Here is a 17,006-nt window from a genome sequence, read left to right as displayed (position 1 = left end):
TTATCATTTAAAGTTAGATCTCTATACAGTTGAATTTCGGAGAAGATCAATGTGCAGTTGAATTCTGAAAGTACTTTGTTTTTTAAACTGAAGAATGTTACTCAAAGAATAGTATATTACCTTTGGATCTCGTAAGAAGAGTGCTTTCTGAATTAAGGAATGTACATCTTCTACAGAAGGGTAATGGAGAAGCAATCCGAGGCAGGTTTGATAGTTACTAGCAATTACTGAAGAAGATAAAACACAAAACAGTGTAAAACACACATATGCACATCTTTAATAACTACAGCAGACAGGAAAATCTAGGAATTAAAAAGATTATTTCAGAAGGCATTTATCCAACAGTTTTGTTTGGACAGGGAAACAGCCAGACAGTCTAAATAGTTTTCATCACACAAATGTCACACGTAAATGACAGAATAATGTTTGCAAAACAGCTTTACTCAAAGATAATGCCACTTTTAACAGTAAGAAATAAATCAGTACAATGCAAAATTACAAAAATTAACCCAGTGAATCATATGCCTTCTCACAATAATCTCAGATCCTTCATTTTAGGCATTCTATGAATTGTCTGACAATATTTCAGCAGTGGAATATTATTGTTACTAAATGCATTGTTAGTAAATTAAATGCATTTTAAAAATTAATAGAAAAATAAAAGCAACCAAGGCAATATTGTGTATTCTAACAACATAACTGACTGTACTTGTATGCTAGTAGTCATTGCAAGCCTGGACATTTAAAGATTGAGTAAAAAGTTTTGTAAGTGATTGAAACAAATAATTATATTTTATAGTGAGATCTACTTCATCATCTTCATTTCCTTTTTGATCCGACAGCTTGTAATTTCATACATCTGGTTTCATTTGTGAAGCACTTGCTTATCGTGCTCACTGTTCCATAATACTTTTGTTCTCTTGTGACCATTTACTGTACTTTTCGTGAAAGTAATTAAAGCCAAAAACACATGGTACCTTAAAAATACAAGTTAGTGCTATCCAAACAGAGAGCTATATGGTACTGCATCCTTACTAAACGTAAATGATTATCGTTTACTTACGATCTTGACATTTTAAAACAACATTAATAAAACAGCAATTGAATCGGTCAGGGGTATGTTTTGATATTTAATTGACTAAACATCTGGACTCTGTAAATACAAAAATCGCCTCAAGTAATATAATTAAAGCAGTAAGATATCGATCTTTATTAAGGTCTGCTTTTCATCTCATTCCCCAAACATGTATAGAACGCAGACAAAAGCTTTGCTATGTTAAATGCAACTTGCAGGGGATAAGATTATTTGAATCAAGTTGGAATGATGTTTTAGTCACAAGGTGGCAGGCTTCCACGTACCAGTGTGTGTGTGTTTTACCATACCTACTTTCCTTACTGTTTCACATTTGGGTATACAATATCAATCTTCTTGGGTCCAGTGGCATTGGTTGCTGCGTTATGTTGTTTGGACATCTTACTTTTACATGACCTAACTTGGATATTCATGCCTTTTACATGTGGCACTCAAACCTTTCCACAGGTGGACCAAAAAGAAACGGTTAAGGCCGGAGGTCTCGAATGAATCAATAAGCTGCTTTATTCAAAAGTAATGTGAACATATAGAATATCAGTTGGGATTGGACGCACTTAATCCAATAAGCACAACTTATTTTAGCATAATATGAAAAAAGCACATCAGTGGGCCAACTTGCTTGACTTAAACAAAATGACTTAACAGCTCTCCAGCATTTCTGATCTCTTTGACTTGCTGAAAGCCCTCATAGATTTCCAATTTAAAAAAACTTACTGCATATGCAACCTTTACAGGGCCCAATCTTAAAATTTCTGTCCCTTCATAACTGAAAAGGAAGGTGTGATAGACACCTGCTGCCAAGTACCAGAACCAGAGACTTCGAAACAGAATAGGTGTGAGGTGCTCATTGATTATCGAGACAAACTGTTAATATTTACATCTTCGGGAAAACAAGAGTCTTAGTATATTAATAACAATTTTTTAAAAGAGTACTCTCTAAAAAATTGTGCAACTACTGTATGCTTTGAAATGCAGCATTTAAAAGAAACTAATGTCACCCCAATTTTTTGCTGTAGAAGTGGTCAAAAAACTTAAGCATTGGAATTCAGCTTTAAAAATGTAATATATATATGCATATACTTACAAACATCTCTTATGTATAACAGCATTGCTACAAAAATATAGTCAACTAAATCCAGGGTAACACTGTCCGCAAACAAAGTATCCCAGATCACCAAGAGATCCTGAAGAGGAAATTCTCGTCCGAACAAAAGTCTGACCCAACGTCTGCAGGAGTGAAACAGACATAATATAATATTACAAACAAAGATTAAAACTTTTACAAGTAGTAACATAATGAAATCCATTCAGACTTTATAACAATGCTCATCGAATCTAAGGGCTTGAAAGAAAGGATCTTCGACAATTACCTTTAGTAAATCCATGACTGTTACATTGCACCCTTGAATATTCACTGTAAGAACTTTGTTTTATTTCTTACGCTGGGAAGCACAGGCTGTCAATTAGATGGTGAAATTTTTGATTTAAGTTATCTGGTTTTCAGTATGACACGCATTTAAAATAGATTGGCACTATCCATCCTTGTACTAATTCAGGTGTCTGAAGCTCTTAGCTGACAGGAGGTGACGATTATAAAAGACTTTTGCCACTAAAAAGGTTGACAGAGATGCTTGTGCAAATTGATTTTAAAAAGTATCATAGACTCAAGGTTCAAAAATGTGCGCTTTCCAAGAAGGCTTACAGCATGAGGTGAACTCACCAATGAACATACCATTTGTCCTCATTTCAAAAATTCTACTTACATTGCTCAAATTAAGAGAAACATGCTTCTTTGATAAAAGCGTCATGTGGATGGGGAAGGGAGTTATGGGGTGGTAAAAAGGAGCTTGTTCGTTAAGCATATTTTTGATGATTCCTTGCACTCTCTCTTCAAGAATTACAGTTTGATTTGGACTGCCTGAATTTTTATAATTTTAGGAACATTAGAATTAATACTTGAAAAAGTACCAAGGTCCATTCAGTTTGCCTTCTACCTGGCAGTTGCATGATACAATGATAATGCAGTTGTTGACTAATTGTAGCAATCGGTCTCTATCAATTAGTCTATACAGCACAACCAGAAATGGCATGAAGGAAACCCAGTTGAACTGCTTTAGGGACTATTCAGTCCAAAGTCACCTTTTCCTCCCAAGCATGTTGCACTTAGTGTATGAGTACTTTGAGATATGGCATGTGCTATCACAAAATGTGATTCTCTGAAAGAAATCCATCTAATTTGGACTTGAATGAATCAATTCTGCTTTCCACAGTCATCCTAAGGTGTCTGTCCCATAGATTGACCATTGAAATATTGTTTCCACAGATTAGTTTTGAAATTACCCCAACTTTGCTGGCTTTTTCTGCTTCTACTGTTCTTGTAGAAAGTGAAACAGCTTTGACACCTCTCCTTTATAAATTTTGCACAATATGCAACCAAGTTGGTCAGGTGATCTTTTCCCCATTGAATTCTATACAAGGCCTTGACAGGGCTGGGAAGAGTGTCCTCATGGGAAGGTTCATGTGTTCGGTGGGGGAGGATATAAATTAAATTTGTAGGGGGGGTGGGCACCAGCACAAAGAAGTAGAACAGAGGAATAAGGCGCATAAAGATAGAATACTAAACAGTGCTAAAGAGAATAGTTCCATATTACATATGAGCAGACTAAGAGGAAACAAATTATTAGGTGGGTTCAGATAAAGGGAGAAAATAAAGTCTAAATTAGGGTCATTGCGCATGTATGTGAAAGTGCAAAGCATAGTACAGGTGTAGACTGACATGTAGAAATATGAAGGTGTGGTATAACAGAGATCTGGCTCAAAGGGCCGGCTTGGGTATTAAATATGCCTGGATACAAGGTGCTTGGGGGGGGGGGGGGGGGGGGGTGCGGTTTAGTGGGTTAGTGGTGATGGGTGTGGCAGTATTGATTAAGGAGAAGTGCCGGAGGGAGGAAATTCCAGAAGGGTGGAGGACAGAGTCCATTTGGCTAGAATAAAAAAAGTGCAGTTAAACTGCTCAGTGTGGTCCAAAACTGGCAGGAAAGAGATAGAGGAATAAATTTGCAAGGAAATTACAGAGGGAGGTACAAGAATTATTGGGTAGTTATAATGGGAGACTTTAATTATTCAAATATAGACTGGGATAATAGTAGTGTAAAGGGCAGAGAGAGACAAGAGTTCCTAGAGTGCACTAAAGAAAATTTTCTACAGCAATATGTTTTTATCCCATGAGAAAGGAGGCACTGCTAGACCTGCTTATTGGGAATCAGGTGGGCCAAGTGAATCGAGTATCAGTAGGGGAACATTAAAGTGACAGTGATCATTGTATCATAAGATTTAGGTTGTTTATGGAAAAGGACAAGGAACAATCCAGAGTATAATTAACTTGGGGAAAGCCAACTTCAATAGGATGAGAATGGATCTGACCCAGATTAATTGGAATCAAAGGGTGGCAGACAAAACAGTGTCTGAACAGATAGTTCCGGCACAGACCAGGCATATTCCCACAAAGTGGTAAGGCAAGACAAAAAAATTGAGAGGTTCCTGGATGACAAAAGAGAGCAATTAGGATGAAGAAAAAAGGTGCTTATGACACATATCAAATGGACAACACAACTGAGAACCAGTCTGAAGATAGAAGGTTCCGAGGTGAAGTGAAAAAGCATATAAGGGAGACTGGTAGCTAGTATGAAAGGAAATCCAAAAGTCTTCTATAAGCACATAAATAGTAAAAGGGTGCAAAAAGGAGGGACCAAATAGGAGATTTACGAATGGAGGGAGGGGCACGGCTGAGGTATTAAATGAACACTTTCTATCTGTCTTTACCAATATATAATGAAAGAGGGGGCAGTTAAGACAATTAAAGGGTTAAGATTAGTAAGGTGGTGGTATTGGACCGGCTGTCTGTACCTGAAGTTCATTGAACGCCAAGACTGGATGAGATAAAAGCAAAATACTGCGAATGCTGGAAATCTGAAACAAAAACAGAAAATGCTGGAAAAACCCAGCAGGTCTAACAACATCTGTGCAGAGAAAAACAGAGTTAACATTTCCAGTCCATATGACTCCTCTTCAGAACTAAAGAGAAGCAAAAATGTGATGAAATTTATATGTTTGAGGGTGGAGGAGCTGGTGAAGGTGGGTAGAAGGCTAGCGATAGGTGAGGGCAAAGGAGAGACTGACAAAGATGTCATGAACTAAAGGACAAAGGGGTATTAATGGTAAGGGCTAAAGGAGGTGCTCATAGTGGAATTAAGGCAAAAAAGAAAAATGTGATAAAGCAGGACAAGGATAAGCATTCTGAAAAGAACAACACGAACAAGTGACAGATGTGGGGGTGGGGTGAGGGGAGGGGACAGTCCTGGGGAAAAAAGGTTGAAAATAGGATAAAAGGTGGGGATAAAACAATGAATAAGTGAATAAAAATGAAAATAAATAAAAATAAGTGGATTAAAAAATAAAAATGAATATTGAAAAAGCGGGGATCAAAAAGGGGTGAGGATAGAGGAGAGAGTTCACGGTCTGAAGTTGTTGAACTTGATGATAAGTCTGGAAGGCTGTAAAGTGCCTAATCGGAAGATGAGATGCTGTTCCTCCAGTTTGCGTTGGACTTCACTGGAACATTGCAGCAGGCCAAGGACGAACATGAGGGCATGAGAGCAGGATGACGTGTTGAAATGGCAAGCAACAGGAAGGTATGGGTCTTGCTTGCGGACTGCACTGGGAGCAGTGAATGCAGTAGATCAAATTGAAGGAGGTGCAAGTGAAGCGCTGCTTTACCTGAAAGGAGTGTTTGGGCCCTTGAACGGTGAGGCCTTTCAGGTGCAGCAGCGCTTCACTTGCACCTCCTTCAATTTGGTCTACTGCATTCACTGCTCCCAGTGCGGTCTCCTCTGCATTGGAGAGACCAAACGCAGACTGGGTGACTGCTTTGCAGAGCGCCTTCGGTCTGTTCGCAAGCAAGACCCAGACCTTCCTGTTGCTTGCCATTTCAACGCGCCATCCTGCGCTCATGCCTACATGTCCGTCCTTGGCCTGCTGCAATGTTTAAGTGAAGCCCAACGCAAACTGGAGGAACAGCACCTCATCTTCCGACTAGGCACTTTACAGCCTTCCGGACTTAACATCAAGTTCAACAACTTCAGACCATGAACTCTCTCCTCCATCCTCACCCTTTTTTACCCCCTTTTTTCAATATTCATTTTTATTTTTTATCCACTTATTTTTATTTGTTTTCATTTTTATTCATTTATTCATTGTTTTATCCCCACCTTTACCACAGCCCCACAAGGGCCATCAACTGTTCATGTTGTTCTTTTCAGAATGCTTATCCTTGTCCTGCTTTTATCACATTCTGCTTTTTTGCCTTAATGCCACTAACAGCACCTCTTTTTGCCATGGCATCTTTGTCAGTCTCTCCTTTGCCCCTACCTATCACTGGCCTTCTATCCAGCTTCACTTGCTCCTCCCCCTTAAACAGTATAAATTTCATTACATTTTTACTTCTCTTTAGCTCTGAAGGAGAGTCATATGGATTTGAAACGTTAAGACTGGATGAGATGCATCCAAGGTTACTGAGAGAAGTGACAGAGGAAATTACAAAGGCACTTGCCATAATTTTCCAGTCTTCATTAGACTCAGGCATGATGCCAGAGGACTGGAGAATTGCAAACGTTGCACCCTTGTTAGAAAATGGGTGTAAAGGTAAGTCCAGCAACTAAGGCCAGTCAGTTTAATTGGGGAAACACCTAGGAACAATAATTCAGGACAAAATTAATAGCCACATGGACAAATACAGATTAATTAAAGAAAGCCAGCATGGATGTCTTAAGGGAAAAATCATGTTTCACCAACTTGAAGTTTTTTTGATGACGTAACAAAGAAGAGGGTGGTAAATCTTTGGAATTATCTACCCCAAAGGGCCTTGGAAGCTCAATCATTGAGCACGTTCAAGACAGAAATCAATAGAGTTCTAGATACTAACTGTATCAAGGGATATGGGGATAGTGTGGGAAAGTGGCATTGAGGTAGATGATCAGCCATGATCTAATTGAATGGAGTTGGCTCGATGGGTCAAATGGTCCACTCCTGCTTCTAATTCCTATGTTCATAAGGTTGATGAGGCAGTGCTATTGGTGTGGTGTACATGGACTTCCAGAAGGCATTTGATAAAATGCCACACAACAGACTTGTGGGAAAAGTCATAGCTTATGAAATAAAAGGGAAAAGTAGCACATGGACATGAAATTGGTTGAGTGACAGGAAACAGATGAGTGGTTAATGCATGTTTTTTGGGCTGAAGCAAGGTTTGTAGTAGAGTTACCCAATGGTCAGTGTTGGGAACCTTGCCCTTCCTGACCTAGATCTTGGCATACAGAGCACAATTTCAAAATTTGCAGATGATACGAAGTATTGTGAATTGAGGATAGTGTAGAGCTTCAAATGGATCTAGACAGCTTGGTGGAATTGGCAGACAACTGGCAAGGGAAATTTAATGCTGCAAAGTGTGAAGTGATTCATTTTGATTGGAAGAACACAGAGAGACGATATAAAATACAGGGCACAATTCTAAAATTCTATATGCATAAGTCATTGAAGGTGACAGGACAGGTTGGAAGAGTGGTTAAGAAAGTATACAGCATCTAGCAAGGACGTTATGTCAAACTTGTATAAAACATTAGTTCGGCCTCAACTGGCATTTTGCATCCAGTTCTGGGCACCACGCTTTAGGGAAGATGTGAAGGCATTCGGGACAGTGCAGAAAAGATTCACAAGAATGGTTCCAGGGATTATGAACTTCAGTTACACAGATAGTTTGGCGAAGTTGGGACTGTTTTCCTTGCAGAAGTGAAGATTGAGAGGAGATTTGATGGCGGTATTCAAAATCATGAGGTCTGGACTGTATAAATGGGGAAAAATTGCTCCCGTTGGTGAAAGAATCGAGAACAAGAGGGCACAAATCTAAGGTAATTGGCAAAAGAAGCAATGGCGACTTGAGGAAAAGCTTTTTCATGGTGAGTGGTTAGGATCTGGAATGCACTGCCTAATAATGTGGTGGAGGCTTGGAAGAGATTAAACAACTTTTGGTACCAGAGATTTTCAATTTTATTATTGCCATGTTTTATGCCCAAATTTGAATTAATTTATGAAATTGTTTCCAGAATTTAAATGTTTTTCTACAGTGCTCAACCTCACTGAAAAGGAAGAATGTGCAAGGTTACGGGGAGGTGGGGAGTTGCACTAGGTAAATTGCTCATACATAGAGCCAGCACAGACACAATGGGCTGAATGGCGTCCTTCAGTGCTATAACAATTCTGTGACTCATGAACAGTGTAAAAGGGGGAAATTATGGAGTAACTTACTTATGTCATTAATTACACCACCATGACTTTTCCTCCTGTGACTTTTTGCACAACTTCACTGTTACCCCTGCCAGATAAGGCAATTATCAGCTCTGCCCTCATTAAAATCAACATTAATCCTGACCTGTTTTTTACATTGGGCTTCATGCTACTGCCACTTAGGCTCAAAAATAATGGCATAAGTTACCTGGCAGCATTGTGATTTATTGCTCCAAGATTGGGGTTCAAATCTTATTGTTAAAAATGAACTATTGTTGCAGAGATTAAACAACTTTTGGTACCTGGGATTTTCAATTTTATTATTGCCATGTTTTATGCCCAAATTTGAATTAATTTATGAAATTGTTTCCAGAATTGAAATGTTTTTCCACAGTGCTCAACCTCACTAAAGGCAACAACATAGCAATAAGTCTAATTTTATTATGAATCTATTGTTTCAATCCGTTGAACAGATTGATGTATATATATCTCAAAACACTTCAAGCACACTGATTCAGAAGTCAGTATCTCATGTGAAACCCAGGATGTTGTGCTCTTATAATCTGTGAAACTAAAAGTCAGCAGTTATTTTATTTCTAAATTAATAGTTAATGTTAATGTAATGACTTGCAGTGACCTAAATTCATTAATTCACACAAGCAGCAAAAAATGACAAGAATCTCAAGATCAGAACAGTACAGCTTAAAACAATTCTAGATTCAAGTTTATTTAATAAGTTACTCCCATTCACTGAGTGCCTGATTCACTGCTATGCTCACTTTCTATTGTAATTTAAAACCCAGCAAAATTCCAAGCATGTTAGCAATAGCGAGATCAGCGCTAGATGACAAGATTTATAGTATATGTCACCAATCTCATTGCAGGAAATTCAATAATCCAAGGCACGCCAGGTCAGAAAAAGTGGAGACGCATAGACTGAACATAAGCATGTTTTGGTTAAATTTTTACTAAAGAATGAAATTCATTACTACAGCTTATAATCCATTATTCCTTAGTGCTCAACATCAACAAATAAGAATGCAATAATGTAACACTAAAAATAGTGATAAAATTCTGAAGACAGCTTTGCTCATAATAATCCAAGCACTGCAGTACTAAAGTGTTTGCTGTACGGGTTTTCAAATCAAGAAACGTGTACTTCAAGTATGCAAACTGCTTTACAGTGACCACTGCACAAGCAGGAAATTTGCCTGGTTGCAACTTTTTCCATGGAACTGATCCCTGGGCCAGGATTTTTCCTATGGCGGGCAGTCTGGGCAGGAGCGGGCGCCTGATCACCACCCACGAGTGGCTGCGTGCCACCGTTTTAAGTGGGCAGGACAATTAAGGCCCACCCAGCATAATATGCGGCTGGGAGCACTCAGTGATACCTGTGTGGGATGGGGTGGTGGTGAAGGGAGAGTCAGGGCGAGCGCAAAAGAGCACAGCAATCTATCTGAGACACGGAGCTGCCTCGGGGAAATTGAATGGATAGTAAAATAGTTTAATAAATGATGTAAAAATTTATTTAAACATGTTCCCTCATGTGACGTCACATGAGTTGAGACATGTTTGTAAAGGCGGGAAAATTTATTTATAAATTTTATGAAAGCTTCAGGAAACCTCATCCCGCCCATGGCCTTGAAGGCCACTTGGGCTTTTCAGCTGCCCGCCAACCTTAAGGTTGGAAGTGCAGTGTTCCTAACTACTTAATTAATTCCTTAATGGCCTTAATAGGCCGTTGACATTTCGGCGGGCGCACAGCTGACTCCGGCGTGCACCTGAACGAAATATTGCGATGGCACATGATGACGTTGGGACATACGCTGACGTCATTGCAGGTCATATTACGCGTCGACACGTTCAGGCCCACCCCTGCACACCGACCAGAAAATTCAGCCCTCGGTGTTGATGGCTATGTCGATAATCTGGGGGTTGGGAAGGGAATCTGGCAATCCATGTGTGGAATTGAGCTGGGTAGAACACTATTAAACAGGAGCAGCAGTTTGCTGTGTGCGTGAACAGGTGGATATATTAGTGCAAGTTTAAGAGGAGTTTTAGGGAGGTACAGGAAAAATGATTATACTGCCATTACTTCAATATTTTCCTTAAGCCCACCAGTAACCCCTTTCAAGGGGCTCTAGTTTGGCCGCTTACCACCTGGGGCAGTGGGCAAGACCTATATTTGAGAGAGCATTGTACTGGGCCACTAAAATAGCATTGCGATTCTCTGTCCTAGGATCCCAACTTTCATGGCCTACTGAGGATACCACCAGAATCTAGCAGGATTGCTATTCGCCTATTTCAAGGCTCAAAACTGGTAGCAGGTGAGCTGCAGGTGAGAAGGCAGTGGGAAGTATTTTTTCTGATTTTGGTCTCATTAATGTCACATTTCTGTTGAAAGATGGGATGGCAGACACATCAAATTTACTCAATCTTCTTGGAACTTTGAAAGTTTCAGATTGTGAGAATATTCATCTTCAAAGGCCACGTAATTTAGTTTGTGAGATATAGCGCAAAAGCACATTCATCCTTCATTCCAGGGTTGTCAACAGGTCTTTGGTATCAATATATCATCAACAAAATTGCAATAAAGTGAACATGCTTTGATGTTCTGATGCTCTAATTTATTCCATTATATGGTTTCCTTCAATCAGTGAATGACCTGTATCCACAGACATTTAATAGTCCAAAATGTTTTCTCCAAACACAGCTGACATTTGAAAGGACAGAATACATAGGACAAATTTTACAGCTCTGTCATGGCGGGGGCGGGGCTATAAAACGTGGCGAGCCATTCAGAAGTCCTCTAACTTTGGTAGGATTGTAAAATCCCGCTGGTGTAAAATTCCACCCATAATTTTATTGTTGCCAGTTCCCTCACAGGCCAAACACTTCACCAACATTTAGCTTTACACAAATACCAGTGAAGTCACTCCATTCCTAGGATCCACAAATAGTATCCTGGATTCTACCAGATGTGGGACTATAATCATTTTTCATAATAAGGTCACATCCCATGCAATGTGAAAGTGAGACAACTTTCAAAAAGCTGAATTTGTGGTAAAATGGAAAAATTGAAGGGTTGTGAAAGTAACAGAAAAAGGAATGAGAGGGATGTGTAAATTAGAGTGGATGAATTCAATGTTAAATCAGAAAGAGAAATAAAAAGAGGGAAGGAAAAACTGAATTGAGAGAGAAAGCAAAAATGGGAAAAAATCTCATTTTTAAAATAGCTAACAATTTAAATCTTAAAGACTGAGATTCCAAACTTGCAATAATTAATTTTTGGTGACAGAGTTTGTTAACAGTAATTAACTATTAGCACATGGCAAATATCACACAGCTAATCCAAGCTTAATTAAATATGCACAGACCTTAAACAGCTTTAAACAAGCTCCTGACACCATTTCAGATCAGATCTAACTTCCTGTGGCAACTTTAGTTGATATCTATAGTGTAAATACAACTTTTCGTGACTTAATGCATTTCAATGGTGAGCCAGAAAGCGAGATGCTGTTTTTGACAAAACTAATGGCAAAACGGTACAACTTGGACACCAACATTTGAATTTCTGTGATGCACCTGTCCTTGCCTGAAATTGCTGTAGCATATGGACATGACTGCTATTAGTGGCACCATTGTTTTTGACAGCAAATTGCGAGCCACTTTTTTTTTAAGCTGGCAAATCTCATTGTTAAGTAAACAGAGAGTTAGGTCATTCAGAAATGTAGGTTTTGTTTAGTCAGGGAACTTTACAATCTGGAATATGATAGAGGTAAGAATTGCAGGTCTGAAGGATTCAGTATTTTAAGATTGTTTTTCATCTCTAACAAATTGTAATGTCTTCCTATCTCACTGTCTTCCTCTCCTTCAAGATGATCAAAATGTACCACCTTGACCAATCTCTTGGCTCTTCTGTCCAAATATCTCCTTATATGGCTCAATGTCAAATTTTGGTTGATAATGCTCCTGTGAAACACCTTGGGACATTTTACTACATTGAAGGTTCTATATAAATGCAAATTGATGCTGAGAACAGTATCATTTACAAATGCAAGATATTTTATTTATCATTTTGTCCTTTGCAGTTTCTTTAAGTCTTTATACTTGTCTTTAAGGTATGACAGAAATTTGAGATCAACGTGACATCAAGTGTAATGTGAAGGACAGGAAGTGCACACCAGATATACTGTGTTTATGCATTACTAACAAATCTCCCTTGGTATTCCAAAACAAAAACAGAATTACCTGGAAAAACTCAGTAGGTCTGGCAGCATCGGCGGAGAAAAAAAGAGTTGACGTTTCGAGTCCTCATGACCCTTCGACAGAACTTGAGTGAGTCCAAGAAAGGGGTGAAATTGCTCATCGTAAAAGTTAGAGGATACGACTGGCAATATATCATCAGGGCCAGTGATTTATAGTGATTGAATCTAAATCAGGCTATCATCTGAGGTACTGAGAGAAAAATAATAAAGGTACAACCATGCAAATGTTCTATCTATCCATCAAACTTGCTGTTTTGCATATTGCATATGGTCAAATTTTGTAGTCATCAAAGAACAAATTAAAACAGAGTAGGCTGGAGTACCACCAATCAGGAAGTAGAATGCAAGAATGAAAACCAACAACAGACAGCCAGCAGCAACCATCATTTAAACAAAATGGACTATATATTTTTTTCAAAAACCTTTTCGCCCTAGCTGAGAAAGGCAACTTTAATGAATAAACATACAAAAAATATTTACTTACATTATAGCATTTGCTATGTTAAAATGACAAATGGATGCCTCTTTCAGAATGTCTAGATCTTGACTAAATCATCTTCCAACAAGTATCACCTGTTAGCTGATGTGCCTTTATAACACAGCTCCTAACATGCACCAGCGCCTAGAGTTCTGAAGGTGCCTGTTTCAGCATGGCCAACACTCCCAGCATACATTGATATGATTTTGTACAAGTAATCTAAACTCTACAACCCAAAGTGTGAAAACATAGCAGCAATTCTAACTTTATTCTCCAAATGAAATCACATGAGCTTTTGAACCTTTGAGGTAAACCATTACGAAGAGCTTATTTTTACTCAAAAAGCATGAGTGGGGAAGAGAAAGATGAATAAAAGCAACATGCAGTGGTCTGACAGAATGGCTTGTCCGTCCATTGTAGAACCTGTCCAATTTTTATCACAATGATCAGAATTGGATAAGTTACCATCCAGAGGGTGAAAGTGAAAATGACCAGAGATGTGAGAGTGACAGAGACCAAGAGAATGGCCTGAATTTTGCTATAGCAATGACAGCAAAACTGTCAGCATTTGCCATCATCACTCCACTGAAACTGACAGCAACTTTGGGGGTCCAACAGTTGCTGTCAGTGTCTAGACCCCTCCATAGGACATCATGTAAAGCTTTCCAGTGTCTGCAATTTCTCTCACAATAATTAACTGATGAGAACGTCCGTTTCTACACTGATGGTCTTGCTGTAAAAACCTTTGAAAAAGTTAAAGCGTGTTAAATGAGATGTAACTGGGTTTTTAAACAACATGCTAACTTCATAATTACTGAACACCATTACTGGCCCTAAAAAGCTGATTTTATATTTCTAGAATGTCAAATTTCTCTATAAAAAAAATTCCATATGTTTTAAAAAGTATATATTTCTTTTAAAAAACCTGCTTAGCTTTACTTTAGCTGCTATCTTAATAGTCACTTTCTGAAGTTTTAAATTAAACTTGAAGGATTTAAAGTTTCTGTTTTGCTTTGTGTGAATACTTCAATGTGGCTCCTTACCACCTGTTGACATCACCGGTGCTGCCTGCCAAGACATGCCCTTGACTTGGCGCTAGATTTAAACTGCTGTCAGAAAAGTTTAAATTTCCACCACAGGGATCGCTAGATCTTTGTGGTCAGCTTTTTTCAAAGTTAGTAGACAGCCACTTTGCTTTCCCACTGACTGCAAAATGTGGACCATCATGCTTGAGAAGGTAGCACGCTGGTTGCAAAATCGGGCAGTGCACATCCAGCAGGAATTTTATCGGCATTGAATAGGACAGGAGATGTAGGAGGATTACGATATGACCTGTACGTGTACACACAAGTGAGAAAAAGGTGACACTAACAAAGAGAAGGGGAGAGAAAGTGAAAGCTAGATACAGAATACCTGAAGATCAAAGAAGGCAAACATAAATATACAACCTATGTTAGAAGACAGGGGAAGACCAAGAAAAATCTTGTACAAAAGAAAGAATCGGAGTCATATCCAATCTTAATCAGTGCCATGTTTTAAAATGACTTTTCTGTCCTGTTAAGCTTACCTAATATTGAAGGAGATTGCCAGTTGGTTACTGTAACAGCTGTCCTGGCTGCTGACAGGCTGTTAAAAATCAGATTTTAGGTTGAATTGCCTGTAATTGCCAGAAGTGCCAAATGGATGATCCATCTTGGCCTCCTCATGAGGTCCCAGCATCAGAGATGCCTGCCTTCGACCAATTAGATTCATTCCAGGGACTTCAAAAAATGGCAGAAGTCATTGGATACTGCAAAGGTTATGGGTCCTGACAACAATCCAGCAATAGTACTGCAGACTGGTGCTCCAGAGCTAGCCATGCCCCTAGCCAAGCTGTTCCAGTACAGTGGCATCTACCGGGCAATGTGGAAAATTGCCCAAGTATGTTGTGTCCACAAAAAGCTGGACAAATCCAACCGAGCCAATTACCACCCCATCACCCCATCAGTCTGCTCTCAATCATCAGCAAAGTGATGGAAGGGGTCATTGACAGTACAATCGAGCACCACTTGCTCAGCAATAACCTGCTCACTGACACTCAGTTTGGGTTCCACCAGGGCCACTCAGCTGCTAATCTTATTACAACCTTGGTCCAAACATGGACAAAAATGCTGAACTCGAGGTGAGGGGAGAGTGACTTCCCTGGCCATCAAGGTAGCATCTGACTCAGCATTTCATCAAGGAGCCCTAGCAAAACTGAAGTCAATGGGAATCAGGGGAAAAACTCTCCATTGGTTAGAGTCATACTGAGCACAAAGGAAGATGGTTGTGGTCGTTGGGGGTCAATCATCTCAGTCCCGGAACATCACTCCACGAGTTCCTCAGGGTATGTCCTAGGGCCAATCATCTTCAGCTGCTTCAACAATGACCTTCCTTCAATAATGTCAGAAGTGCGGATGTTCCCTGATGACTGCACAATGTTCAGCACCATTCATGACTCTTCAGATATTCACGCAGCCCATTTCCATAAGCAGCAAGACCTGAACAACATTCAGGTTTAGGCTGATAAGTGGCAAGTAACATTCGTGTCATACAAATACAAGGTAATGAACATCTCCAACAAGAGAGAATCTACCCATCGCCCCTTGGCATTCAATGGCATTACCATTGCTGAACTCCCCACTATCAATATCCGGGGTGGGGGGGGGCACCATTGACCAGAAACTGAACTGGACTAGCCATATAACTACTGTAGCTACAAGAGCAGAGCAGAAGCTAGGAATTCTGTGGCGAGTAACTCACTTCCTGACACCTGTCAACCATCTACAAGGCACATGTCAGGATTGCGATGGAACACTCTCCACTTGCCTGGATGAGTGCAGCTCCAACCAATACTCAATAACTCAAATACCATCCAGGACAAAGTGGCCCACTTGATTGATACCCCACCTACCACCTTAACCAGGGGCAGATTTACAATGAAACACACCGTGCCTTGGCATGAAGCCCCCAAACGACAGGGGGCCCCAAAATGCAGGATACATTATAAACCCGAGAGCTTTGTAAGATAATACAGCCTAATGTTTGCTGCTTTTTTAGTTTGAATGTAGATTTAAGATTAGTATGAGATAATATAAAACAGGCTCGTCCAACCCAGCCTGCGGGCGAAGTCCCCCAATGTGGCCCCCTAAGGCAAATGCAGCGGAAGATTGCTAAAGAATGTGCTCTTCCAATCACAGGTTGTTGCTCTCCAGCGTTTTCTGCTGATAGGCTTATAGGACTTGTTGCCCAGGGGTATGTGAGACAGAGAGAGAGAGAGTCTGATTTAGTGTTTGTGGGGGAGTGAGCAAGTGTGGGAGTGGACCCCAGGACAAGGCAGCGGAGGGGCCCCAGGGCGAGGCATCGTACGGTGAGAGTGAGGCGAGGGGGCCAAAAGTGAAGCTGAGCATAGGGCCTCACTAACTAAATCCGCCACTGCCTTCGGCATTCATTCCCTCCACCACCGCACAGTGGCAGCAGTGTGTACCATTTACAAGCTGTATTGCAACAAATCACCAAGGCTTCTTCAACAACAACTTCCAAACTCGTGACCTCTACCACCTAGAAGGACAACGTAGAAGTGTTAGTGAGGCTATCAGTGGTCCCCTCATTAAAGTATAAATCAGACAGCTACTTCCTGTGACTGCTCATGTACAGTTTAACATGGAAATCAGGGTTTCCCTATCCTCGTTGCACTCCTTCAGAATTGGTGCTTTAGCAGCAACTCAACAAGAGAATTTGCATTGAAATAACGCAATGGCATGATGTTGCTGTACATATGCAAGAATTACTCAATAATCTCGCCAGACAG

The 17,006-nt window shown here is 39.9% G+C and overlaps 1 protein-coding gene across 8 annotated transcripts in view; it reads right to left on the bottom strand.

Moving 5' to 3' along the window:
- tbc1d5 (TBC1 domain family, member 5) overlaps nt 1–17,006 on the bottom strand; it is a 554,754-nt gene that overhangs the window by 189,370 nt on the left and 348,378 nt on the right. For all 8 annotated transcript variants that reach the window (XM_041183651.1, XM_041183652.1, XM_041183650.1 and 5 more), the window contains 2 exons: nt 2,178–2,320; nt 121–227 (listed from right to left, as the gene is read on the bottom strand). In XM_041183651.1, the coding sequence (XP_041039585.1) occupies nt 121–227; nt 2,178–2,320 (250 nt within the window). The remainder of the gene's footprint in view (nt 1–120; nt 228–2,177; nt 2,321–17,006) is intronic.

Source organism: Carcharodon carcharias, chromosome 3 (genome assembly GCF_017639515.1).
Source record: "Carcharodon carcharias isolate sCarCar2 chromosome 3, sCarCar2.pri, whole genome shotgun sequence".
NCBI lineage: Eukaryota > Metazoa > Chordata > Chondrichthyes > Lamniformes > Lamnidae > Carcharodon > Carcharodon carcharias.
This window is presented reverse-complemented; position numbering and strand designations above follow the sequence as displayed.